The sequence below is a fragment of the Saccopteryx leptura genome, chromosome 3 (assembly GCF_036850995.1).
Source record: "Saccopteryx leptura isolate mSacLep1 chromosome 3, mSacLep1_pri_phased_curated, whole genome shotgun sequence".
Taxonomy (NCBI): domain Eukaryota; kingdom Metazoa; phylum Chordata; class Mammalia; order Chiroptera; family Emballonuridae; genus Saccopteryx; species Saccopteryx leptura.
The window spans coordinates 279267074-279293723 of record NC_089505.1 but is presented as its reverse complement, the minus strand read 5'-3'; the positions used below and the strand labels follow the sequence as shown (position 1 = coordinate 279293723).

Below are 26650 nucleotides of genomic sequence, written 5' to 3'. Positions count from 1 at the left end.
ACAAATGCAGCTTACAATGGAACCACCATGGAAACAAGTCAAATGACAACATTCGATGTAGTATCTATAAAATGTAGACTCTGCAATAAAAAGCCAAAGGCACATAAAAATATATTTTAACTTTAAAAATAACTTAGTTACAGTAATACTTTTCTTGTGTCTTACCAACATGTAGCTGACAGTCAAATTTCTGCAATATCGACATAATATATATAGGGATATATAAGAGCTACAAGAAAATCCCCCAAACCCATGAAGTTATTCAGATGTGAAGACAGAGAAAAGTTGTAACACTGAAGAATTGCTATGGTGAGCCCAAACAACATAATATAGAAAAGAGTCTAGAAAAAAGACTTAGGTGTTGGATTTTGACTTCCTCGTGCTCAGAAAATGCCGCAGTACGATCGAGTTCCTCACTGCGACTTGAGCAGCCCTCTGGAGCTAGTGCCCATCCTGGCGGAGCTGGATCCCTGTACATCTACAAACAAAACATGTGGACTGAACATCAGCTGGGCCTGGTGACTCACTTCCTCTTTTGGCCAGGACAGGTCTCTTTATTTGTTTTAAAACTGTTTTTGCAAACAGGACATAACAGGTAAAAAAATACTTTGTAGGAACATTATTTTAGAAAACCCCTCACAGAACTGCAAATACAGCCAGTGAAGCTCTTCCCTTCGCCTGTGGTTTGTCGTTGTTGTTGTGATTTTGATACCTTCTGTCCCAAAGGAATTGCCAGAGGTGTCCTGTTACTTATTTTTATCCATGACATTGAGCACCTCATCCAAAAACGAGGGCCCAAGATCGAGCTGCAGGGAGAGTAGGGAGCCTGTGAGATCAGAGAGGGACTCTTCTGATTTCGTCTTTTCCTTGACGAGCTGGCACGGGGTGGGGTGGGCAAACATGTCCTCGGCTGGCCAGTCGGGGTACTGTTCAGACAGGCTGGAGGAGTGGCTGTCCCTGCCCTGGCTGGACTGCGACGCGGACCCGCTGGAGCCCCACGAGACATCTCCCTGGTGGCCTGTCCCGTTTTCCAATAGACTGCTTTTCTCTGGAGCCTTTTCCTCTGTGACAGGCTCACAGCTAAGCCTGGGCAGCTTTGCTGGCCCGAAGGACTCCTGTTTGGAATTAAATGTCACTGGTGACAATAAGGGCAACATGAGTGCTTGGGACCCTCCGATGGTCGGGAGGGAGATAGCGTTTTTGAGCACAGGGGAGGGCGTTTCCGTGAACATAGAGTCGGACGTGCTGTTGGCCCGGAAGAACTCGTTGTGCCCAGGAAACTGGCCCAGGTGTGCTTTCTCCTGGTTTCCAGGTAAAAGCTCATAGTTCCCTTGAAGAAAGGAAATATCTCCGAAGACGTCATGCTGGCCCTCCTTGCCGATGTGAATGGTGTGGCGAAAGTCTCCAAGGGGAGGACTGATCATATCAGGAGACAAAATGTCCCGCAGTTTAAATTTCTTTCCTTTCTTGTTATTGGCAGCTTTCAGGTAGATTGGGGTCTTGGCTGGCATTTTGAAATCTGAGAACGCCTCTTTTGCAAAAAAGGAAAAAAGGCCCACTTTCTTCACAGAGCTTATATGTTTCCGACAATCCTTTCCGATAGGAACTGTCACACCATTTTTCTCAAGTAGCTTCAGAAGTGGCTGTGAACGGAGGTGGAGGGTGAAGAGACCTTCCTGAAGTTACAGCCAAGTGGGGCTTTCTGAAGAGCCAGTGACAACACCCGATCCCTTCCTCAACATGGAGAAACCTGGAAAAGAAACCAAAGCACGTTATTACTAGCTGACCCTTCGGGGCTCACTCGGGCCTGCCTTTTTCCACAAGAGCCTAGAAATAAGGGAAGGACCAGTTACCATTTAAAGTCAAGCTTTATTTTGTTGTTTCCCTCCATAAAGTGGGATAAAAACTTAAATCTTAACAAGGGTCCACTAATCTTAGTCTTACTTCGAGTGGGATGGGGAGAGATTAAAACACCCCAAAACTATTATAAAGAACTCTGTCAGCACCTGACCAGAGTGATGTCAGCTCCTTACACACAGCTGGATCTGTTTTAAAATATATTTTCTCTTTTGCTTTGGCATTTACATTAGCAAGACTAATATTCTGTTGTTGAGTTTTGTAGATAAATAAAATGAATGCAATAAAATGAGCAGTCCTATAAAAACGGGGGCTGGAAATATCATTTACTAAGTGACAGTGACTATTATGTGCTAGTGTCCAACAAAATCTTAAGGAAATGCATTCTCACAGATAAGAAAACTCTAAGATTCAAAGTAAAAAAGACAAAAATTAAAAAAACCAACACCCTTTCTCAATTACATACGGGAAATTTTGTTTCTGAGGCATTCTGCAATGGAAGAAAAGGAACATGCTTCTTTTCAAAGAAAAAACTGTGACCATACTGAATAGGTTGGCTATTCTCTTGGAAGTACTTTTGAAGCATTTACTGACAACCTCGTGTCCTCTCCCTGTGCTAAACAGAACTCCAAGGTAACTCTGTGATCTGCCTCTGTGGGCAGAAATTGTGACTTCCTTTTAACCAACAGAATATGGAAAGGTGATGGGGATGTCACACCTCGATTAGGTAACATCTTAAAAGATTCTATCTTGGCAGACTGGAGGTGTGAACTCCCCTTACTGGTTTTGAACCAGGCTGACAGAGGGCCAATGCAGATTAATTCTGTAGCAACCTGAGAGAACGGAAGTTGACCTTTGCTCCAGTTGAGCCCCTGATGAGATTACGGCTCGGACATCTGGTTCACAGCCTAAGGAGACCATGACCAACAGAAACTGTGAAACATTAAATGGTATTGCTGTAAACCACTGAACGGGTGGTAATCTAAAAAACTAACACAACCTCCCTGCCCCAGGCTACATGACAAGATTAGAGGTGATGAGCTAGGAGAAGGCTTGGGGGCCCCTGTCTACAGACAGGAAATCTTCATCTTTGAAAAGAACCTTCCTACTCTTCAGTCACATCCACAGACTAGGGAAAGCTCCAGCCTCTCCTGCGGCAGGCATGCCCGCAATGGCTCTGCCGCCACCTCTCCCTGGCCGCAGAGCAGGTAAATGAATGAGCACTCCGAGGGGCGGGTCAGACGGTGGTTTGAAGACAGCCACACTTGCTTTGGAGCAGCTGGAGGCTGGCATGCATTTGCCCCATACTTCTTTCCTTTCAGCAAGAGTTTTAAATTCATTTCCCTGTGGCAGGTGGCATGAACTGTACTCCAGAGCTCACTGGCAGGGTGACAACTGGCTCTGCTGGGGACTACCCTCGCACCCAGGCCTGAGAGGGCAGAGTATGATGAGCCACAGACCCACCCCACCTGGCTGCAGACATGAGGAGGAGGCCGAGGCAGCCGAGAGGCTTTGACCTCCGAGGGGGCTGATGTCCAAGCTGCCAAATGGAACCGCACAGCCCCCATCTCTTGATTTCTCTTTAATCCCAATTAAGGCACTGGTCAACCTCCCTAAAGTGCAGTGCTGTGGCCACATGGACAGGCCCTGGGGGACTGTTTCCCCACTTCAGGTTAGAAATGCACGAAACAGTGTTACAGAGAAGCTTGATACAAAGTGAGAAGACAGGGAACCTAATCATCGGAAGACCTCCCTTCTCATAGTTCTAACTCTCACTTGGGTCTGGCAGCTGTAACAAGTTTAAACACTGGGTCTTCCTGCTTCAACCTCAGAAGTCCCTTCCCCTGTAAGTGCAGCACAGCCCAGGGCCCCTGCCACCCAGGGGCAGCTGGCGTGGCTCTCCTGCCTACTGGGCCCCGTGCCAGCCCGGTGCCACGACTGCCTGCAGGAGCAGCTGGGGTGCCTCCTGCAGAACTTAGGGGCAGCCCTGAGGACAGCTGCCCACGGGAGAGGTGTCCTCCCACACAGGGCCGGGGGGCAGCTGCCATGCAAAGACACAGTGTAGCTCCACCGCTCAAGTGCATGGAAAGGCTGCCTGTGGTCAGCTGCTGGGACCAGGGTTATGCAAGGCCAGAAACTGAGGCAGGCCAGGTCACATTATTTAGAAAAATAAAAGGCCCCAAAGTAGCTGCCATTCTCTGTGGTTCTCTCTCTCACCCGATTCATATTCTCTTCATTCAATGCCTGGGGGCGTCGAGGAGAAAAGTGAGGAGGGGGCGATAAAACTCCTGCTGTCCTCAGCGGCTCCAGGAGGGACGCCCAGTCCACGGTGCCAGCCTGGCCACAGCCACGCCACGCCACGCCACGCCACGGTCACGGGTATGCAGGCTCCCCGGCAGAGGCTCGCTTGGCCTGGTCAAAGCTGGGCATTAGGTCTGTGGCATGGACTGAAAAGTAGCAGAGAAGTGACAAAATATAGAGAAAAAAGTAAGAAAAGGGTGTGAGTGCAGGCTCAATAAGCCATTGGCAATGCGTTGGGGAGAGTGGGAGAGGAAAGAAGATACCGTAAAAGGCATTTTTCTTTCTTTCTACAAATATTTACACAGTATTTACTGCATAACAGGGACATAGGCTTCGAGGCTTTGGGAACAGTAATGGGTACTGAATCTCTGCTCTGTGCCAGTGCTGAGAGCTCCCAAATACACTGGATGTCTTTTTAAAAGGGAATTGGGGCAAAATGTAAGTTTTACAGGTTTAGACACGATGATTTTGATGTGACATGGGGGAACTATCTGAGCTCTGACCCCCTCCCCTTCTTATCTGTTCTCTTCGTCCTCTGGCTCAGGGCCAACCATGCTTGATCCCAGGAGAGATTATCTACTGACATCTCACATTGACTGCTTCCGCGCCTCCATTCTGAATATTCAGGCCTCCCTCACCTCCATTCTGAATATTCAGGCACCCTCACTTATCAGCCAGTGGACATCCACGCCCTGCTTCCTTCCGGGGCTGACTGCTCTTTCAACCACTTGCCTGCCATCGAGAACGCAGACACCCCCTGGGCGGTTTCTTCACTGCTCACAGAGGGCCTCTTCCCAGAGAGGGTGTGTGTGCATCTCCTGGGAGTGACCGCCACTAAATACCACAGACAATGTTTATGTACCAGGCACCGTTGCAACCTTCGCCATGTACTGGCTCACTCACAAGAACCCACAGGGCTGCTACTGTTAACATCCCCATTTTATAGTAGATGCACTGAGGTACAGTCACCTGGGTCACCAGGCCAAGGCCACATGGCAACCAGGCACTAAGCCACGTGGCTGGGCTCCAGAATTTGAGGTCTTTGATCCTTAATGAATACACTCTGAAATTATGGAGATGCATTGCAAAGCCTGCTTAAGATACAAAAATGTGATAAGGCACTGAGCTGATAAGGGCGGGCCACAAGACTTGCAAACAGGGCTTAAGGGCTTGCACTCAAACAGGTCTAACCTCAATGGAAGGCAGCTTAGCAATATCTACCAAAACTGCAAATCGTGTGTGTGCCTTTGGCAATGGAATTCCACTTACAGACATTTTTGGAGATTTATCCAACTTACGTATATGGAAAACCATATGTGTACAGTTATCAATCCAGCACAGTTTATAAAAGCCTAGAGTTAGAAAGAATAGCCTAGACTTAGAAAGAACTAAGTTAAGGTGAATTCATACAAAAGAATATTACACAGGCCTAGAAAATGATGAAACAGATCTTTAAATGCTGATATAGAAAGGGCTTCAAAGATATATATCTGCAAAGGAAAAAAAGATAGGTGCAAAGGCGTGTTGATGCATCTGTATTGGCTTGTGTGCCTGTCAAACACCTCTGGAGACACACACAAGTAATGGGACTGCCCACAGCAACAGGAAGTAGATGGAAGGGGTTGAGGGTAAGAGAGAAACTTGTCATACTATATCCTTTTATGTTTTTGGGTTTTCAAGTGAATTATGGAGTCGTTTTTTGTTTTGTCTTTTTAAAGATAAATAAATGCATTGCTTTGGGGTCAGATTGCCCTTTCTTGCAAAGCCAATTTTATACACAGGGCCTATTGAACCCATGAGTTACTGACACAAGATGCTGGAGGAATGGACACCACAGGGTGTCTACGTGGAGGGAAGCGCAGGCAGCTGGAAGAGCTGGCACTTGGGTACACAGCTCCTTGTTTAAGGGGTAGCCAGTGACACAGACAGGTAACATTTTAGGGTGGGGTGGTCCTAAATGCCACAACACAAAATCCTACAGGAAAGGAGACTTGGGCACCAGGTTGACCAACGGTGAAGTGAAGGATGAATCAGAGTGGGACAGCTGAGTTAGGGGGGCACTTCAAATCTTTGCTCTTTGCCCCAAAGGAGGCAGGCCATTCTTGTTATGGGGTGTTAGAAGGAGAAGAGGAAAGGATCAGAAGGGCTTACAGGCCAAAAAAAGTGAATTGTTAGAGCAGAACTGGTGAGCGAGCCCTCGTGGGTATTTTGCAGGCCCAACAAAAAGAATTTCAAGCGTCAGGGTTTCATCCAGGACTCTGCTCATCATTCACCATCAGGCACTGAACCATCCCGGGGCTGCCGCCCAGCTCAGGCCTCTCCTGTTCTCAGCTTTCCTTCTTGCCTTTATTCCTCTACTCCCACTACCTTCTGCACATCAAAAGAAAAAAAAAGGGAGGGAGGGTGGGAGGGAGACAATGAGGGGGAGAAAAAGGAGAGAGAGAGAGAGAAAGGGAGAGAGAAATCTTCCAATGTGTAATCCTCTCTCAGAAACCCTCCCCTTGACCTTGAAATTTGGACTCTTCACAATTGTGAATCCCTTCCACCGCGTTCTTGGATTTGCTCCTCTTCCCCACCTTCTCCTTAGATGACACTCGAGATAATATTCACCTGGGAAATTAGATTCCTCTGAACACAAAGGTTCCAGAGAGAACGTCCGGCAGATGTACGGACATGGAAGTTCAGCTGCAAATGCACAGACTTCCACTTACAGGAAGAAATCCAGAGAAATTTGTGAGAAATCCAGAGATTCCAAGACACAAAAGGGCTAGAGAGGAAGTTAAAGGCACAGTTTTTTTTGTTTTGTTTTGTTTTTCTGAAGTTGGAAACGGGGAGGCAGTCAGACAGACTCCCGCATGCGCCCGACCAGGATCCACCCGGCATGCCCACCAGGGGGCGATACTCTGCCCATCTGGGGCGTTTCTCTGTTGCAACCAGAGACATTCTAGCGCCTGAGGCAGAGGCCATAGAGCCATCCCCAGCACCCAAGCTAACTTTGCTCCAATGGAGCCTTGGCTGCGGGAGGGGAAGAGAGAGACAGAGAGGAAGGAGAGGGGGAGGGGTGGAGAAGCAGATGGGCGCTTCTCCTGTGTGCCCTGGCCGGGAATTGAACCCGGGACTCCTGCATGCCAGGCCGACGCTCTACCACTGAGCCAACAGGCCAGGGCCTAAAGGCACAGTTTTGATGAGAAGGACAAAGTGCCCAGTGGTCATTCCTGCACTAGGCTAGCCAAACTGTTCATTAGAGAAATCCCAGCAGCAATAATAAAGTAAAAACGGAAGTGCCCCTTTGCACTTCATTTCCTTGTCATCCTCTTACTAAACAAAATACCACTGAAAAGACCATAACAGCGCAGTGGCCAGGAGGTGGGGAAGAATAAGGGGATATGACAAAGTGACACACCAAATAATCAGTTCCTCAATTACTTAAGAGTTGACTGTATTGGCAATTCCCAGGGCTCTGAGAAAGAACAAAGAGATCGAGATTTTCTTTAAAATTCCATTTATTTTAAGAAAGGAATGTTTGGTTTGTCTGCTATTTGTTTTTAGACTAATTCTTAGTGGAGAGAGAGGACAAAAAATTTCTTGCATCCTGCAAAATAGGTTGCAATGTTGATTTAAAATACATGCATAAAAAACGGGCCAGTGGGGAGAGGGGAGATGGTCATCCCAAGGGACCCGCAGGCCTTTGCCTTTCTGCTGCTTGCGGGAAGTGAGCCTGCCCTGGACTTCCCCCTTCTTGCTTAGCTGTCACATCCTCCAAGGACATCCTAGGCCCTGGCCCCTTTTCACTCTGTCTCAGCCTTGGACAGTGTGACCTTCTTCCTAACACCCAGACACAGCACCACTGTGTCTGCACCGAAGCAAAAGTACTAAATTATTCCTCCAACAGTCCCAGGGGAGGGTGATGAGGCAGCCGAGAACCTTCTGCCCCCTCCCTACCCCCAAGCACCTTTCGGGTATTCCCTCTGCTGTCAATGAGAAGATGGCAATGCTGCTGGGACAAGCCCCGGAAAACTGCATTTGAGCCTGGGCTTCCCACTTGAGAAGGGACAAAGGCCACCTGGAACATGTTTCTGCATGTTCTGGAACTTGGTTGTGACACACGAGAAGCAGCTGAAGGGGGGTAGCGGCTTCAAGAAAACCCAAATACAGAGAGGACACGAAGCTTCAGGAATCTGAAGGATTCATTTCACTGTAATGAAAAAGGCCTTATAGGGTCACTAAGCAGAAGCTACAGGGAAACAGATTTTGTCTCCTCCAAAGGAGAGCCAGGTTTCTGGAAAGACGGATTGGTTTGCCGTGGGGAGGGGACATGAGTAAGGGTGAGGGTCTCACAGGGGGCAGCAGCCTTGACTTTGAGCCCACAGGATGGTCCATTGTGGGTGGTACTTACATTTCTGTTCATTCTGGGCATCCTATAGGGGGACACCATTACTGCTTATTTCCTTATGTCACAATCACCTATAAAAACGCTCACAGAGTTCTTCTAGAAGACTTTCCATTTGAAGATAGCTATGTTTTTACTAATACAGATGCCCAGCCAACCCTCAGTATCAGAAACAGCAAACTATTACTACAATGAGGGCACTCATGCCAACCCTTCCACAAACCTCTGTGGGAGGGTTTCTCCGAGTCACACAAAGAATTTTAAAATTCAATGAAAAAAAAAATCATAGTGTTAGAAATTCAGTATCAAACCTCAATGAAAACCTAAGACAGAAATAAATGTAACTAGAGAACACCCAGTGAACAGCATCCTGAAGATGCTTTTCATATTTCAGTCTGCTTTACTCCACCCATCGGGTGATAAGAAGATGCCTTTTCTATTTTTAGATTCTCATCCTCTCCTCACATCATCTAAACTGAGACAGAGCTATATAGGCCATAAGTCCACACAACTCCATTAGCTCAGGTCCCAGCTGCCTAGCTGTCATGCAAATGAACTTGCAGCCAGACCCAACAGACTGTATTTTATAGACCCACTAGGAGAGTCTATGGAAGATACATCGCACCTACAGTTATTTATAAATGGACTTCTCATTTATGCTTCAGCTACAGCTTGTACTTATTTTCCTTTTTACAACCCTGATTATATAGAAAAAATGCACAAACACCGTTTGGGAGACTCAATGCTAATATGCGTACACTCTTTACATTTATAGGATCGCAGTGTACTGTTTGAAGACTTTTTAGAAGCAAAATTGGAAGACAGAGCATCACCCCACAAAATACCAAGTCTGTACTTCTGAAAAGAGGCCATTATGTCCTTTCTCCTTTAATAAAAATGAGTTATTAGGAAGGATTCAATATGGGCATTGATCCCTGGCAGCTGTCAAAAGGCAGGAGGACAGGTTCTTTCAAAGTGCCCGGCACATTTATCATGAGACCAGTCAGAAGGACCAAAGCAGGCACTCTGGTTTGGTGGATATGAAACAAATAAGGCCATGACTAAACTGTTCCCAGGCTTCCAAAACCAACGGGTCCCACTTGATTTGTAAAGCTCCAGGGACTAAATCAATACAAGAAGAGAACCTGAAGTTTTCAGCAATATTTAGCCAGAATTCTCCTTCTAACTCTGTTTAAAAGAAAGTAACTTGTTGCCTGAAACCTATATGCTCTTGTTGATCAATGTCACCCCATTAAATTTAATTTTTGGAATACAATTATATATATATATGAAAGTAACTTGTGAAGTTGCCTAGTTGCTCATAAAACAAAACAAACCACTAATATTTAAGTTAGCAATTATTCTCTGAAAATTTCAGCTCCTAATATGGTGATATCAAATGATCCAAAGTAACAGGTTTGACAGGTGTCCAGAAATTCAGGCTATGATCACCTGGCCCATACCAACATAGAAAGGGAAGTTCCTCATTCTTTGCCTTTATAGCATATCCTCAAATTTAGGCTCCTTGAATACTCTATTTCCCTAGTGGGGTATAGAGATAGATATGGGATTTCCATGCTGCTCTCCCATCCTGCTAGGGCGATGGATAATCATCCAATTCATTCGATGGACTGAAACAGGGCTTCTCTGCATCACACCAGCACTTGGTATATTTGGAAACTAGAGATGACCATTCCATTCTTAACCTGCCTCCATGGCAGGCTGCCCTGTGTTATTTGTGCATAAATATTTGTCCAATGAGTGAAAGAATGTCCCCTCAGACTAGGCTGAGGCTCCTTTATGAACATGAACTAGTCTTATCAATCTATTTGCCTCCCACAACACATGGCACACAGTGAAATTCAAGTGAGAAAGTGTTTGAATCCATAACTCCTGCTTGACCTTCCATTATGAGAGATGAGTTGGTTTTCCCTCAAGTGCCAACTCCCAGTCCAACTCGACAGGGGTTCCTCTAGAAAGTGGCAAATTTGAAATGCCAAATTTGAAATTTCTCTAAGAAATTTACTCTTGTGAATAGTAATGGTTAACATTTGAGTTCCTGCTGTGGGCCAGGCAGTAAGTACTAGAACACACTTCCTAGGAACCAGTCTTCGATTAAGTCTTAGGTCAGTCAGCTCAAACGTGGAGGAGCTAGGATTTCAGCCCTGGCTAGACTCCAGAATGTGTCCCTATATGCTGCTGACTGGGTAACGTGAGGACTGCCATGGAAGTTGGTTGAGAATAGAATGGCCATTCCAGACTGTCTAGAAGTCTGACAGCACCAAGAGGAAATAATACACTATGATCTCAACATTAATGAGAGGCAGAAGGTGATAAGTTGACTTTGTCAGGAACCAAGAATGAATAAAATGGTCCCAGACATCAAATCCTCCAACTCTAACTCACAAAAGCTTTTCGATATTTTTGCTCTTGTCAAAAAGAATCTCAAAAGGAATTTGACTTTATGGAAAAGAAAAGCCAGAAGATTAAAATTGTGAAGAAAAGCCCCGAGTCTCAAGGAGAAAAACAAACATCCTGTTCTTAGAAAAGAGCGTTAGTGCCGTTAATTCTTTTCCCAGAGGAAGCAGGTGCGTGGGGCTGTGCACAACCACAGGACTTTCACAGGGGACAATAGCTCCCTTTCCTCGCTATTGACACTTCACTTCCCTCCTACCTTTCTGAAACTCAGAACCTTGTGTTCCTTACATGGACTGTCCTCCCGCCTCCTTACCATTGACCACTATTCACAACATCCTCCACCACTGCTTCCGTCACTTCCTTCCTGAAGGAATTCTCTAACTCACCTCATGCAGTCCAGGCTCTGTACTGCCTTGCCTGCAGGTTTTCTTAGGGCTCCTGTAGAGCTTATATTTTTTCGTTAATTCCCTGTTCTCCATTTTTGTGACTGTCTCCAGGTAGGTGGTGAGTTTCAATAAGAACGTGTAGGCAAAGGTGCTATATGTAAGAGCTGTTGATAAAAATCACTTCCAGAGCCTCCTCTTGGGCTGTGAACTCAAGAGGCCTTCAAATTTTATTGAATTAGCCCTTTCAGTTTTCCCTCTGCCCATACCTTAGAACAAGGGTCTGCAAATTACAGTGGGGGGTGGGGTCGGCTAGCATACCCTTCTGTACTCTTCCTCTGGGTAACTGGCAGAAGCCATCCAAAGCCAAATCCTGGTTGTCATAACCAACTCCTTGCCCTGCTTTATATTCTAAGTCAAGTTCCATCGTTCTGTCTCCTCTTCTCCATCCCACTGCCTCAATCTCCCTTCTAGCCCTCGTGGCCTATCTCCTGCACAAAAGAAGGGAATGTGCCTCTCCCTGTGTCCCCTGGCCTCCAACCTCATGTCCTTCTACTTTATTTTCCAGTGTGTCAGAGTGGGCCATCTAGAATGCTCTAGTGACCTGTCACTTTTCAATGGCATGCCCACCCTTATTGCTAGGAGATAAGACAAATAATGAGGACCACTTTAGCAATCTGGGTCCCATCTACCCCTACAGCTATGTTTCCTACCAATTCCCCCAAGGCCTCTTAAACTTGTTCATTCCTCACATCTGCTAGCTCTCATACCAAACTGCAATCACTACTTGTTTTCCCCACTGGATTGCCTTCTTCAGGGGAAAGACACTATTTCATTCACAGTTGGTACCAAATACATGTTTGTTGAGTGAATGAACAAGTGAGAAAGTTTGAACGAGATTGCCTCAACTTATGTCTTCTTCAACCCAGCCTGCCCTCCTGGAAATGCAAGATGGAGTCTTTCTATGACTCTTACAGGAACAAAAGCTTAACAAAATAAAGTCATTTAACAAGGAGTTCTAGCCTATTTTCATGAGGCAAAAGCTTTCTCTATTTTTCCCATCTGTAAGACACTCTAACCTTTCACTGTCCATGCAGAGTAAGAATTTAACGGCCCATCCTCAATGCAAGCCACAGTAACCCTTATGGGCTCCTACAAATCTTTGTATTAAGGCAAAAAATATTTGTTGATTTGAAAGGGAAATAACTTCTATTCATGACTGCAGTGTGCAAATAGAGGCTTAGAGAGACAGGCAAGACTCAAGAAAAATTTCACAATACAGTCCCCTGAATGCAGACTCACTAGTTATATGTAAGTCACTCTTAAAGAATGAAGCCCTAGAGAAACAATGAACATGCTTTCTTGACCTTTCCTTTCAAAAGGAAATGAGTTAAGGGGGAAACAGATTATTTGGCACACGATGTACAAGGGAAACTCAAGAAACTCTAATGGACATTCTATGGAAAAAGGTTGTTTTGAATATCAGTGTCTGATAAAGAAAAATACCTATCAAATGAATGAGTGTAGGGGCAAACAAAACTGTAGATAGAACTCCCAGTGCTGTTCTAGGCCTTTGGCAGAAAAGGACCAGGCCAAAACTCCAACCAGCCTTGTAGGATCCTTCTAGAACTCCAGACACATAGGGGTGCCAGTTACCCCCTGTGTAAATGAAGATAATTACCTCAAACCTTGTAAGAGTTGAAAACAAAAATCTTCACACCAATAACGTACTATGTAAACACAAAGCATTGTCTTTATTCCAAATGAAGACCCAAATCATCTACTGAAATACTGTATGAAGAAGAGAAACCATTCTCATTGCCAAAATTACCACTTCAATTTTCTCCTTAAGTGTTGTCAATCAATAAAATCCTTGTACATGGGGCTAATGTGGCTTGGGTCTGCCCTGTGAACAGTCTCCACAAACAGAAGGGATTCCTTCCTCCAGCTTGATCAGAGGGTAATTACTTGTGTCAACAGAACTCAGGGCTAACTTCTATACCCCTATGTGTATCCTTTGTCTCTAGGTGCAACTCTTGCAGCCTTGGGAACAAATAGGACTCCACTGAGTTGTAAAAGTTACAATTAACCATTAACGCCTGACCTGTGGTGGCGCAGTGGATAAAGCGTCAACCTGGAAATGCTGAGGTTGCCGGTTCAAAACCCTGGGCTTGCCTGGTCAGGCACATATGGGAATTGATGCTTCCTGCTCCTCCCCCCTTCTCTGAAATAAAATCTTTAAAAAAACCCCCAAAAACAATTTACCATTATTGGTCAGATAGAGAAAAATTTAAGGGCATATGGTTAAGGTTAATGGGGAGGTCAGGTGGGGTAGATATGATAAAAAAAAAGATTAATGCAACTCAGATTTGATCAGTTTGGAGGATGAGAAAGGCCCATCACTGGAAGGTTTCCCATGGAGTCTGAGATTGGTGTAGAGATTCCAGAGGGAAAAGAGGGAGGGAGAGAAAGGAAGCAAGCATTCTTGAACTAGGAGAGGAGTTAGGGTAATAAATATCCTCTGTTCCTTGTTCCTAATTTAAGGTAGTTCCCTCTCATATGTGCACATAGGCTACATGCTCACACACAGATGATATGACCATGGACTTGGGCTTAATATTTATTTTAACTTAATATTACAGAGTATTTTAGGACAATACACACTGTGTTTCCTGGAACCCTAAGGGACACTGGTGAAGGGCAGGGAGCCGTAGGCCAACATCCCTCCCCACTCCCTTCCTCCTCTTTAACCTAAGAAATTCTGCTGTTATCTATTAATATATTGGAGTTAAAACTTTCTTTCTTTTCCTTGGCAAAAAGGAAGGAAGGGAAGGAAGGAAGGGAGGGAGGGAGGGAGGGAGGGAGGGAGGGAGGGAAGGAAGGAAGGAAGGAAGGAAGGAAGGAAGGAAGGAAGGAAGGAAGGAAGGAAGGAAGGAAGGGGAGAGAGAGAAAAGAAAGGAAAGGAAAGGAAAGGAAAGGAAAGGAAAGGAAAGGAAAGGAAGGAAAGGAGAGAGCGAGGAAAGAGGGAAGGAGAGAGGAAAGAAAAGAAAGGAAAAGAGAAGAAAAAAAGAAAGAGAACTGGTTCAAGAAAGAAAAATCATGCTCTCTCTCCTTCTCTCTCTGTCACTCAAACCCTAGGGCCTCAGTTTTATCATGTCAGAATGAGAGAGTGGGGTTGAGTGTCCCTCATGAAATGTTAGGAGTCTATGACTGTACACGCAAAAACTCCAACTTCTAGGAAATTAAAAAAAAAAATAGAATACTTTTTAACACAGCTAAGACTACCCTTAGAATCAAAATACCTTCTGCCGGCATTTTGCATCATCTTTGCTCATCCTTCCTGGTATTAAATTAGGGGCACAGGGCAATGCCCATGACTCCGTCTGGGAGCCTCACTTTCCTCATCTGTTGAGATAGTAATGCTGTCTTCTTAGGAGCAGACCACACACATGAAGTCCTGCTGGGCACTGAGCTCACAATGAAGAGAAAAGGCAATTATTAATAATGATTCTAAAAAAAACTAGAGCTGCATAAAGAACAAGACATGCTGAGAGCACATCGTGGGTATTTCCTTCCACTGTATTTCTCTTAAACCTTGGAATCTGAATACCTAAACTGATTGTTGTAAATCTAGTGTGAAAAATCCCCCAAACATCCCAGTTCAAGCGTACTTTCCCATTCTGAGAGAAAAACTGAATTGTAACAGAATCACTGTTTTATTCCACCTGCAACCCTGGGATACCTGGCTATGGGACTCCACCCGGTTGGCAAGCGAGGTACTACCTGGCCCCTCAGGTGAGCCCAGAGCTTAAGGGCTTCTTCATGAGGACGACAGAACAAAATCCACCCATGAGCATAAATTTACACTAAACTTAACACCAAAGATTAACATTATTTTGGAAGACATTTCACTGAAGTTATCAGAGAGCAAGAGAACAGCTTCCAGTGTGGTGCTACGACATGTCCACCACAGTACATGTGGCTTGAGCCGACTCATTCAGTTTGGAGACAGCCTTCCATGTGCACTTCATCTGGCCCCTGGCTAGTCACTCACATTCAACAACAAACATCTACTAAAGGCCTGCTAAGTGGTAAACATTATTCTAGAAATTAAGGGTACAGCTATGATGCTACTTACAGAGCTTGCACAGTGTAGACAAATGATGAAAAAGTACACCAATCAATGGCTCATACAGTCGTGGCTGAGGAGTCTAGGTGAGCACTAGGTAACATCATGACCTTCGCTCTCTCCAGCACATGGACTGCCTGGACTGTGCTCTAAGTGGACATGTGGTACCAAGCTGCCACAATCACACCTGGTCATGAGAAAGCTACAAGTGGAGGTGCCAGCTGCCCAGCAAAGACTTTGAGGAAGTTCTGGAGGTGGTTTGATTTTCAGAGAACCTTAGATGATCATTATCATGTGTATCAAACCACTGGAGGGGCCTCCCTTTGAATTTCAATGTTGGGTAGTCTGAGAAAGAATAATTTTACTATGACAGAACTTAAGCTAGGTGAGTGATAATGATTTCTGGCTTGACAACATTAAGAGGAGATGTTGTCATTTGCATAATCAGATAATATGGTTAGGACTAGATTGTACAATTTTTCATGAAGTCCTACTATAGAAAAGATAAATGGCAAGATTAGCTAGGTTGAGTCCTTACTCTCAAAGAACCAGCAATCTAACGAGACAGCCACAAGTATCAATAAACAATAATTTAAATGCAGTTAAGTGTTACGACAGGAGAAGACATAAGACACTATAGAAATGCCTCGGACACAAGGAAACAGTAATGGAATTAAAGCAGTTTAGAGGGAGGAGACAGTACACTGGCTATCTCAGCATCCCCAACCCTTGAGGAAAGGGAAGAAATTCTCCCATTTCTTCACCGAGGAGGGGACAGACCTACAAGGAGAAGGGCAGGGATCTGCCTGGTGACATAGCTGGAGGGTTAAGGGCTTAGAGCCTCATCTCCTGCTGTGTTAAAAATCACTGTTTTATGTCTGAACTGACCCTTGGCAGAAAAAGTATTAAAAAATAAATAAATAAAAAGGGAAAGAAAGCAAATATATTCCAAAATGGCAAAGCCACATTTCACCAAAAATGTCTTTGCTTGTTTGAAAAATGTGTGTAGCCTAAGTGATTGTAATGGATTTGAACAGAACAGGTCTCTTTCAACAAAACACACAGTGATCTATCACTGGCATGATGTGTCTACAAATAGGACCTTCAAGTTGTCACCAGAGCATGATGGATTCCCAAACGTGTAAGCTGTCTAAATAGAGGCCTGACTTTGAAGTTCCCTGCCTTCCATGCTGGCTCAGGCTGCTCTGCCAGAGATCTGTGCTGGTCTGTTTTTCCAACCCAGGGTTTAACATTATTATTAGTGAGACTGCTATGCCGATAGGTGCCACTGATCCTGGCTCACCAGATTCTGGAGCTAAAGATGATCTGAAATCATCTAGGGCCAAATGCCTCATCTTAGAAATGAGACAGTGACCCTGAGAGGTCAGTTACAACTTGGGTCAGACATAACGCCAGTCCCTCTGTGACTGTCTCTACTTAATTCTGCATTAATTTCATCAAATAGCAGAATGATGGGGTGTCTGCTGGCATCTTCTAGTGTGTTCTTGTGGCAAACCTGGTGGTTCTATAAAATGTCCTTGGGTGGCTTCTGCCTCTGGCTCAGCATTCTCGAAGTGCTTCCTGTTGGACGGACAAGTCCTGCCAGCTGCTCTGCGGGCAAAACAACTTGAAAGACTCAGAGTATCTCCCTGTGACGATTCACTGTATACAGTGGCATACTGCAGGACGGGGCCTTAATCAAACCGGTTTCCCAAAGAAGCCTTTTCTGATGTTTCAGGGCACACATTAAGTGGTGCTGGATTAGCTAATTGCAGGAGTGCTATCTAACAAAGACCCGAAGGCTAAACGACTAATTATGACTTTCTCAAACATGCAAGTCACTGAAAATCTGAGTATTTTTAAAAGCAATAAGGATCAGGCAAATATTAATTTGGAACTTACTAGCTTTCAAATTCATCAGTTTGCCTGGCTATTCAGAAATAGTACTTTTTTAATATCGACATTATGCTTTGTGTTATAAAACTGTATGGTTTAAATTTAAAAACTGCTTTTCCATCAGAGATACTGTCCATTATCATGAGACTGGTGCAACTTGGCATTGGAGAAGTATATTGGGGCCAGAAAAGGTTTTGTTTTTTTAGGAAAGAAGCATACATGATTACTGCTGTAGAATTATTTGCCTACTTACTCATTCTGGGTTGTGGGGTGCCATTTCGTTTTGTAGCCTTTAAAGGGTGAGGACGGATGGAAAGGAGGTGTCTGAATGGAGGGTGGATAGCTCTACGGCTGGTGCCCATGGTTTTGAGGATGGTTATTTCAAGCCATCCTTTCCAGAAGCCCAACTTCCATCTGAACACAAGTCTTCTGAGCAGCCTCCCACAGCGAATCACAGACCCACAGTAACAAAGGCAGTGGCGTCCCCGCAGGTCATCTGGGGCATATCTGTAGGTTTCAAAGGCCTCCTTGCTCTGTCTCATACCAGAAGCTTGTCTGGCTGGGCCTGGGGTGTGCAAAGGCCTGACTTCTGCTAAGGATGGAGCCATGCTGCCCAGCTTACTTGGGGCTCCTGCCTCTTGTTTTAGTTTGTCTTAAAGCAACATCATTATGCAACACATAAAAATGTCACCCAAGTGTTAGGAACTGAAGTGGCATGCACTGTGGGTGTGGTCACTAGGCTCAAGGAGGTGGCCACCCAGATGGCTTACTGAATTCTGCCATCCCTGACTTCCTAGAACTTCGAAGCAAGGATACAGTCTGTACTAAGCTCCACTTCATCCCTGGCCCCTGAAATTGCCTGTTCTTGGCTGTGGCAGGGCTTTCTTGTGTGTTACCTGGTCTTATATTTTCACCTAGTAATTAATCCTTTTGGCACAAATGAAACTGCTCATGCTAACTTGAGCCGTTTGATGCCGGGTCCTCTGCAGAAGACTGTCACCACACCAAATACGACTGAACTAGCGTCATAATAAAATCACTCTAATGGTACTCCCTAAGGCTGGCAATTACTGCCATCTTCCTTTGGGCCTGGTATTAGGAGATACAGACTACTAGGAAATGAGTTTTCTGCCAGAGGCAAAAACCCCTAGCAAAAGTTAGCTGTAACATCTCCCCTGCTCCTCCACGGGGCATGGTATTATGTATAAGCTCAGACCTGAAATCAAGCCTGATTCTAGTACTTACTTAGCTGTGTGACCTTAGCCAAGTTACTCAACCTTTCTGAGCCTGTGTTGTTATCTGTAAACTAAGAGCAATATTATCTACTTCAAAGAGTAGATATGAATACTAATGACAGAACCAGTATTAAGCACCCAGGAAAACAACCAAAGCATCAACCTTTTATTTGCCAACTCTGGGCTAGGTACTGTCCCGAGTAGATTAAATTTTAACTCATTCGCCCTGGCCGGTTGGCTCAGCGGTAGAGCGTCGGCCTGGCGTGTGGGGGACCTGGGTTCGATTCTTGGCCAGGGCACATAGGAGAAGCGCCCATTTGCTTCTCCACCCCCCCCCTCCTTCCTCTCTGTCTCTCTCTTCCCCTCCCGCAGCCAAGGCTCCATTGGAGCAAAGATGGCCTGGGCGCTGGGGATGGCTCCTTGGCCTCTGCCCCAGGCGCTAGAGTGGCTCTGGTTGCGGCAGAGCGACGCCCCGGAGGGGCAGAGCATTGCCCCCTGGTGGGCAGAGCATGGCCCCTCGTGGGCGTGCTGGGTGGATCCTGGTCGGGCGCATGCAGGAGTCTGTCTGACTGTCTCTCCCCGTTTCCAGCTTCAGAAAAATACAAAAAAAAAAAAAAAAAAAAAAAAAAAAAAAAAAATTTAACTCATTCAATCCTCAAAGTAACATTATTCTCCCATTTTATAATTGCTAAACTGAGGTACACAGGCTAAGTAACTGGCTCAAAGTCACACAGGTATTAAGTGCCACTGCCAGGAATGAGCCCAGACAGCCTGAGTCAGAGAGGTTTCTTAACCCCAGAATGTTTTCCCATCTCCTTATCTTACGTCAAAGTGCTGACTTTCACGCAGGATTAGTTGACCATATATTCACCTACTGGGTGGTTAAACTGCATACAGGGTGGGCAAAAGTAAGTTTGCAGTTGTGAGTATGCAAAACACAGTTTATTCTTATATTATTATTTATTAATTATTGTATAATTTTCCATTTGAACAACTGTGAACCTACTTTTGCCTGACCCCATATATGTGTTTAGGTATATTCCTGACTGTACTTTGGGGCAAGTTATATAACAGGTCTGTCCTCAGTTTCTACCCCCGTAAAATACAGATATTAACAGGTCTTCCTACATAGAAGAAATGTTAGAAATGAATGAGTTAATCAAGATAAAGGGGTAAGAACAGTGCTTTGGGCTTAGGACAGACTCCATATATAGGAAGGACATTTAACGTCCAAAGTCATCAACAGTGTGATATATTAGAATTCTTGGGCATCAATGCTTAGTAAAGGAGATTTTGTGGTCAGCTGAATCCAGTCGTTTCAAATGACAGTACTTGTTCTCTGGCAAACATACTGTATTTAAAAATAGACTTAAGTTCTTAAAAAAATAGACTTATGTTCTGATTCAAGCAATGAATAAGCAGGTCCACAGGATTCTGGTTAGAAAGAAATTAGGCCAGGCCTAACTGAAATCAGACTTGAAAGCAAGACTTTTAATAATTACAGTAATCAGAACAGTCCGGACATCTGCTAGGGGCGGGGGAGGGTTAAGGCCCTGAATTGTAGTCCACCTACTGGATGAATGTGATGGCCAAGGATCTTAAAAAATTTTTTTGGCCTGATAAAAATCTTTGGGTGACACAGTTTAAAACCATTTTATTCCCAATGCTGTTGAATACCATGAATTTTAGAAGTGAAAAAGGGAAGCTTTTGTGAACATGTTGGACATAAAACACTGCATTAAAGGAACCGCTACAGAGCAGATAGGACAAACTAGCTCGTGTGAACACTTCTGCAATAAATTCCCTGGTTTTGGATTTTACTCATCTTGCACCACATTTGAATTTACAATAAAATCCCCCCACCCCAATGTGTAACAATCGTTATTCTAGCTATCTTTACAGTTTCCATGGGGATACAGGACAGAATTTCACTGTTCAGATTTTGAAGGAAGGAGGAGCTCTTCTTCACGTCTGTAGCTGCTGCCACAGCCACAGCACCACGTTTCAATCATGGAATTCATAATATAAATCTCTTGCAGATGATATACCACTGGGAAGCTGCAACTGCCATCCTCGGGTCCAGAAAGGCTTCCAAAGTTCTTATCTGTGAGCCCAGAGGCTGGTACTGAGTGTTTCATTCAGGGAGTGAGGGCTTTGGGAAACCTACCTTCTTTGGAAGACTTCATGAAGATCTTTTTACTCTTCCTTGACATAATAGTCTTGACCACTAATTTCACAAGTGACAATGCCAACCAAACACTTCACAACTGTCCCAACTTATATGAGAGTGTTTAAGTCAATTCTGAAAAGGATTGGTGTCACACACATACACGTACGTGTAGCTTACTCATAATGCCAAAAAGAGTTCATACGAATGACAGGTGGTATCAAAGAGAAGAACTCTGGCACTGTCCAGAAAAGAAGCTAGTTGTTAGATGAAAGATTTTTCCAATGTGAGAACATTGTAAGAGTCTTTCAAATTGCCTTAAGGATACCCCAGGGGTAGTATCAGAATTTCACCCCCAGCCTTTGTTTCTCTGCAACGTTAAGGGAAGTCTCCAAAACTGGCTTTGCTATTCAAATCCAGACATCTACTGCTCACCTAATTTTGGTTCTTTTTTTTTTAAAGGCACCACCCCTCAAAGAAAAAAACAAAAACAAAACTCAAGGATATTGCGAGGCCTAAGAGCTAAGGGGAGTTGGAGGGGGAGGAAATCTTTGTCTCCCGAACACATTCATCCGTTCCCTCCACTTCCCCAGTACTGCCCTCCTTAGAACCCCCTACACCCATAGCGCACATCAGCAGCTACTCCACAAATATACCAGGTTGGAACAATTCTCACTGCAATACCCTCCTGACATTCCTATTCCTGCTCTCATTTTAATTCACTCACTTTTTTTTTTATTTCTTTAACAAAATGTAATTACTTGACTGTCAGCCTGGGCTGCACTCTGGGGCTTTTACTCCTTTCAACACAGCTGCGCTCCCGGCTTTGATGCTGCTGTCCACGCAGCTTGTCTCAGCCACAGCCTGGCTCTCGGTAATGTAACATTCAAGTGCATATTTATTTTTAAACTGACCTCTCTTAGACTGTACAGTAAAAGGAGGTCCTGCCAAAAAATATGCTACTTTCTATTTATAAGATGAAACACATGCCTCCCAAAGTCGAGAGGGGAATGGAATATAATAATTCATAACGAAAAACTGGCCAGATCCATTCGTTTTCACATGTCTGATACTTTTCTGTGTCAAGATACTTAGTTTCAAGAAAAAAAAATCTCAAAACGCTTCAGCTGTTCAAAAACCACCGAACCCCTATCCCCCACCCCAACTCCCCGAAAATCAACTGTCAGATCTGCAGGGTGGAGCTCGGGCCACAATGCCCTCCATCTCCCCACCGCAAAAGTGAGGAAAGGGCATCCGACGGGTACTGCCACCGCAGATCTGTATGGCGCACTCAAGTGCGGCCCTGGTGCCAGTCCACGATGGGAGAGGAGCGGTAGCCATGTGCGGCTTGTTCTCGGATGGAAAATGCAACACACGCCCAGAATGGCTGTCAATAGCTCGAAGGATGCAGTAAATGTACAGCCCCACCCTGAAAAGTGGTGGGCACAAATGGTGGATGTCTGTATCCTAATCGTAGCGCCCGTACCCCTCTCGTTGTACTTTCTGTCTCCTTTTGTCCTTTGGACATCAGCTAAAAGGTGATGCCCTGGTATCCTCGCTCCCTATGCGTTTCCAAGCCTAGCACCCCACGCACCGCGGAAGCGACCATGGCCACGGGTCGGACAGACTCACAGACAAACGGAGAGGAAGCGGCCGCAGGCAGGCAACAACTCACCAGCGGCCCCGGAGGATCGCAGCTGCTGCCCCAGGACCCGGCGCTCCGCACCGACCCCTCCGAGGGCGCACGCAGTCCCTGCCTGCTACGCGCAGATCCAGCGGTGGGTTGGCACGCCGTCTCCTCGCAGCATTATCCGCTCACAGACAGCGTGAAGGCGCCCGAGGCCGCACGTCTGCAGGTTCGCCAGCCGCTCGCACCCTGCTGCTGCACTGCCGCCAGCTGGAGCCGCCGTAGGGAGTGAAGGTGCGAGCAAGACTGAGCGCGGCGGCGGGACTCCGAGACTGAACCTGCGAAGGGCGGGGCGGGGCGGGGCCGCAGCTTGGGGGGCGGGGCAGGGGCGGGGCGGAGGGCGCGGGTGGCCGAGCAGACTCACCCCTCCGCGGTACCTGCGCCGCGCCTCCGGGCTGGCGGACGGGCGAGGGTCACCCGCGGCAGGGCTTGCGGTCCCAATGAGGACAGTGGGCACCCATTTTTTTTTTTTTTTTTTTTTACCTCCCCAGTGCCTTCTCTAGGGATATGGTTCCCTCAGAGAAACTGTGTTCAGCGCCCTCCGCGCCGAGAGGTTGCAGAAAGCTCAGTTCAAAAAGGGATCCCGGGGTGCTAGCGTCTGGGTACCGAAGGACAAAGGGACTCCTCCTGCAACTCAGACACCTGCGCTAAACCTCGTGCGCACACCTCCCCTCGTCCCAACAAGCCGACCTAGCCCACCGAGGCTCCGGCGCAGCGGACCGGTGACTCCCGGAGAAGTAGCGCGCCACCTGACCGCGCTGCCCTTTTCCGGCCCCGGGCCCGGGGACCTCTCGGATCTCGGCTTTGGGGGGAGGGTCGTGTTCTGTCATTTTCCAGCTCGCTCCCCTTGGAGCTGCCGCCAAAACCCGGAGAGTGGATTTGGCACACTGGAGACGCCGAAGCTGCAGGCTGAATGAGTGGGCACGCGAACAGCCGACGCTGCAGGTTTTTGCAGCCAAAGAAGAGGTATTTTTTTCTTCCGTGGGTCCCTAAAAGAGGCTTGCCTAAAGTTGGGGCAAGCTGGTGGCGGCTACCCAGACGCAATAGGAGGCCCAAGCGGCGCAGCTGAGGGCCAGGAGCGTAAATTTATGCCCTTCGCGACACCTGCGCCCGCCGGTCTTTCCGGCGACCGTCGCTGCTCGCTCCGCCCCTCTGCCCGGAGGCAGAGCTACGACCCGCTTAATTAATTTTCTTAATCCGTCTGCGGCTCTTCCTCCTCCTGTCGTGGCCTGGGGGGAATGAGTAGGCGACAGGAAAGGGCGGTGTTTTCCGGCTGTGAAGTCCTAGCCCGCACCGTAGGCCTGAGGAGGGGACTGGAACCCGGGAGAGTCGGGCGCTCGGGACCAGCCGCACACCAGCGAATCTCGGGTTGGATGGAAATTCTGGCACAAAGCAAAGACCCACCAGGGGATCTTGACTTTCCAGAGCTGTGTTAGCTGCAGGTCGTCACCGCAACACCTTTGGGTCGGTCTGAAACGTTAAGAGGGTGCCCGTTAAGCTGATCTTTTAAACCACCGCGGACGTTAAGGTGAAGTGAAAAGGAAACGGACACAACTGCTCTGGAAAGCGCAATACTTGGGTGGAGCGTTAAAAGCCTCAAAGAAAATAACAGTTGGCAGGTCAAATGGCCAGGAGGTTGAAAGTCAAATGCAAAACTCTGCTGAAGTGATGTTAGAAATCTGACAGGCAAAACAGTCCATGAAGATAAGAGACCAGGCATTGTTTCCCTCCACAAATGTCAACTGCTCAGAAGTTTCCTTTGGCAGATAACTGATATCACACCAGATTCCTGAGAATTTTACTTAGGGTTCATATTTCAAATATACGTTCCATCTGGCACTAATGTATATATTTTATGTATGAATTTATTGGAAAATATTAAATGTTACTGGCCCACTTAAAGGTATTTTTATAAATATGCATAGCTTTCATTGCCTATGGTATTTTCATAAGTACAAATAGAATGCGTGTATATTAAGTACCACATGAAAAAATTCTTTTGCACACACGAAGATATTCTTTACATATATGCCTTGTGTGTAGAATTGTTTTCATTTGCTCTATTGTTAACTGCTGTTAACAATACTTTATTTTCACACAACTAAATAAGTAACTTCTTTTACAGCTTCTGCAAGCATAGAGTGGCAGGCTCTTGGAGGTAGCAGTTTTATTCCAAAACCCTATTTTCACTTTTCTGCACTGTTCCTCACTTTCTAGAGACTTTTGCCCTCTGCTCTTCCTTTATGAGGTTTCACATTTGGGCTCTAAACATTTTATCCAGAACCTGCCCTTTCAAGGACCTGGTGGTGATGCTGATTTGATTTATCCTAGCTTCTTTGATGCTTTACATAATTTATTTGTACTGAACATCTTTCTTGGTACTGAACATCTCCAGTGAGGGAGAATGCCCTTACATAGTGAATAATCCTTTCAAATGAGTGTATTTCCTGTACTATGATGGCTTTTAGGTTTAATGGATTTTGATTTCAATATCGAAGAAAGAAAATCTTTAGAAAGATTTTTAGGGTTCTGAGATTCTGCTATGAATTACAGAAAGGTTTGGCCTTGAAAAATTGGTGGTAACCTAAAGAGCCTAAGTGAGACTAATATAGTGGACATAGAGAAGATATTTTAATCAAGTTTGATTAATGCACTGATATCTGTAGAGCAAGCATCTGTCAGGCCCAAAGGTGGGCTATTTTTCTATTAGTTCAGACTATGGGAAAAGAGCCAAGATATGTCAACATTAAGTACCCTTGCTGTCCAGAAACCTGCAATCTACTTAAGGGACAGAGAGAACATGCCAGTGCATGCATGCAAACGCTGACTGGAAATATTCTAGCGGCTTGCCACCAAATGTGGTCCACGGACACAAGCAGCACCAAGGCTCACTGAATAAGAATCTTTATTTTTATTTTTTTAGTGAACAAGAGAGACAGACAGGAACAGACAGACTGAAAGGGAGAGAGATGAGAAGCATCATCTCTTAGTTGTGACACCTTAGTTGTTCATTGATTGCTTTCTCATATGTGCCTTGACCCAAGGGCTGCGGCTGAGCCAGTGACCCCTTGCTCAAGCCAGCGACCCTGGGGTCATGTCTGTGATCCCGTGCTCAAGCCGGCAATCCTGTCCTCAAGCTGATGAGCCCATGCTCAACTCAGCGACCTTGGGGTTTCAAACCTGGGTCCTCAGCATCCCAGATCAGTGCTTTATCCACTGTGTCACCACCTAGTCAGGCTAGACTCTTCATTTTAATGAAATGTATGTATTTCCCCATGTATAAGACACACCTTAATTTTGGGGCTTGAAATTTGAAAAAAAGAAATGTATTACATAAAGTTATTGAACTTAAATTTTTTTTAAACTTAAATTTTAATCATCATAAAATTTATACAACTCCTCATTACTGTCAAAATTCCCATCCATTAGCTTGTCTTCATTTGTGTCTGATGACAAATCACTGTCTTCGACAATGATGCAAAAACAAGCTTGAAAAAGCGGGAAATACACGTAAAAATATCTACAACCAGTGTATAAGGCGCACCCAGTTTTTAGACCCCAGATTTTTCTGGAAAAGGGTGTATCTTATACATGGGGTAATACGGTCAATGGTTCATGTGCACATTTGATATTTGAGCTCTGGTCAAGAGTTGTTGTCAATCTTTTAAAATAAAAGACTTATTTTTATTTATTTATTTTTTATTTATGGTTTTAATTTGTGTTTACATAGATTCAAGTGTACCACGGAATATATCTCCCCCACCCCCTTATTCCTCTTTGGCCCCCCCCATGCCCCCTACCCTCAGTGACTTCCCCCCTTCTCTCCAGGATTTGCTGTCCTGCTCTCTATAATGCTGTGCTATGTATATATAATTTCATTAATCTCTTTGCCTTCTCTGATTCCATCTTCTCTTCTACTTTCCCTCTAACCACTTTCCTTCTGGTCACTTTGATCCCACCTCTGCCTCTGTTCCATTGCTCAGTTCACATTGATAATTGGATTCCTCAAATGAGTGAGGTCATATGGTATTTTTCTTTCTCTGCCTGGCTTATTTCACTTAGCGTAATAGTTTCCAGGTCCACCCATGTTGTCACAAAAGGTAAGATTTCCTTCTTACGGCCGCATAGTATTCCATTGTGTATATGTACCACAGCTTTTTAATCCACTGTCCACTGATGGACACTTG

The 26650-nt window shown here is 45.4% G+C and overlaps 1 protein-coding gene across 1 annotated transcript; it reads right to left on the bottom strand.

Annotated features, from left to right (window-relative positions):
• CDC42EP3 (CDC42 effector protein 3) lies at positions 1-22734 on the bottom strand. Its single transcript, XM_066378479.1, has 2 exons — positions 22452-22734; positions 1-1750 (listed from the first exon to the last, which is right to left on the bottom strand). The coding sequence occupies exon 2, from the start codon at positions 1509-1511 to the stop codon at positions 747-749; it is 765 nt and encodes a 254-aa protein (XP_066234576.1). The 5' UTR covers positions 1512-1750; positions 22452-22734; the 3' UTR covers positions 1-746.
• Positions 22735-26650: the final 3916 nt, after the last annotated feature.

What these genes read in the sequence shown, in the direction of transcription:
- CDC42EP3 (XM_066378479.1), bottom strand. Translation starts at nt 1,511, where the DNA reads ATGCCAGCCAAGACCCCAATCTACCTGAAAGCTGCCAATAACAAGAAA.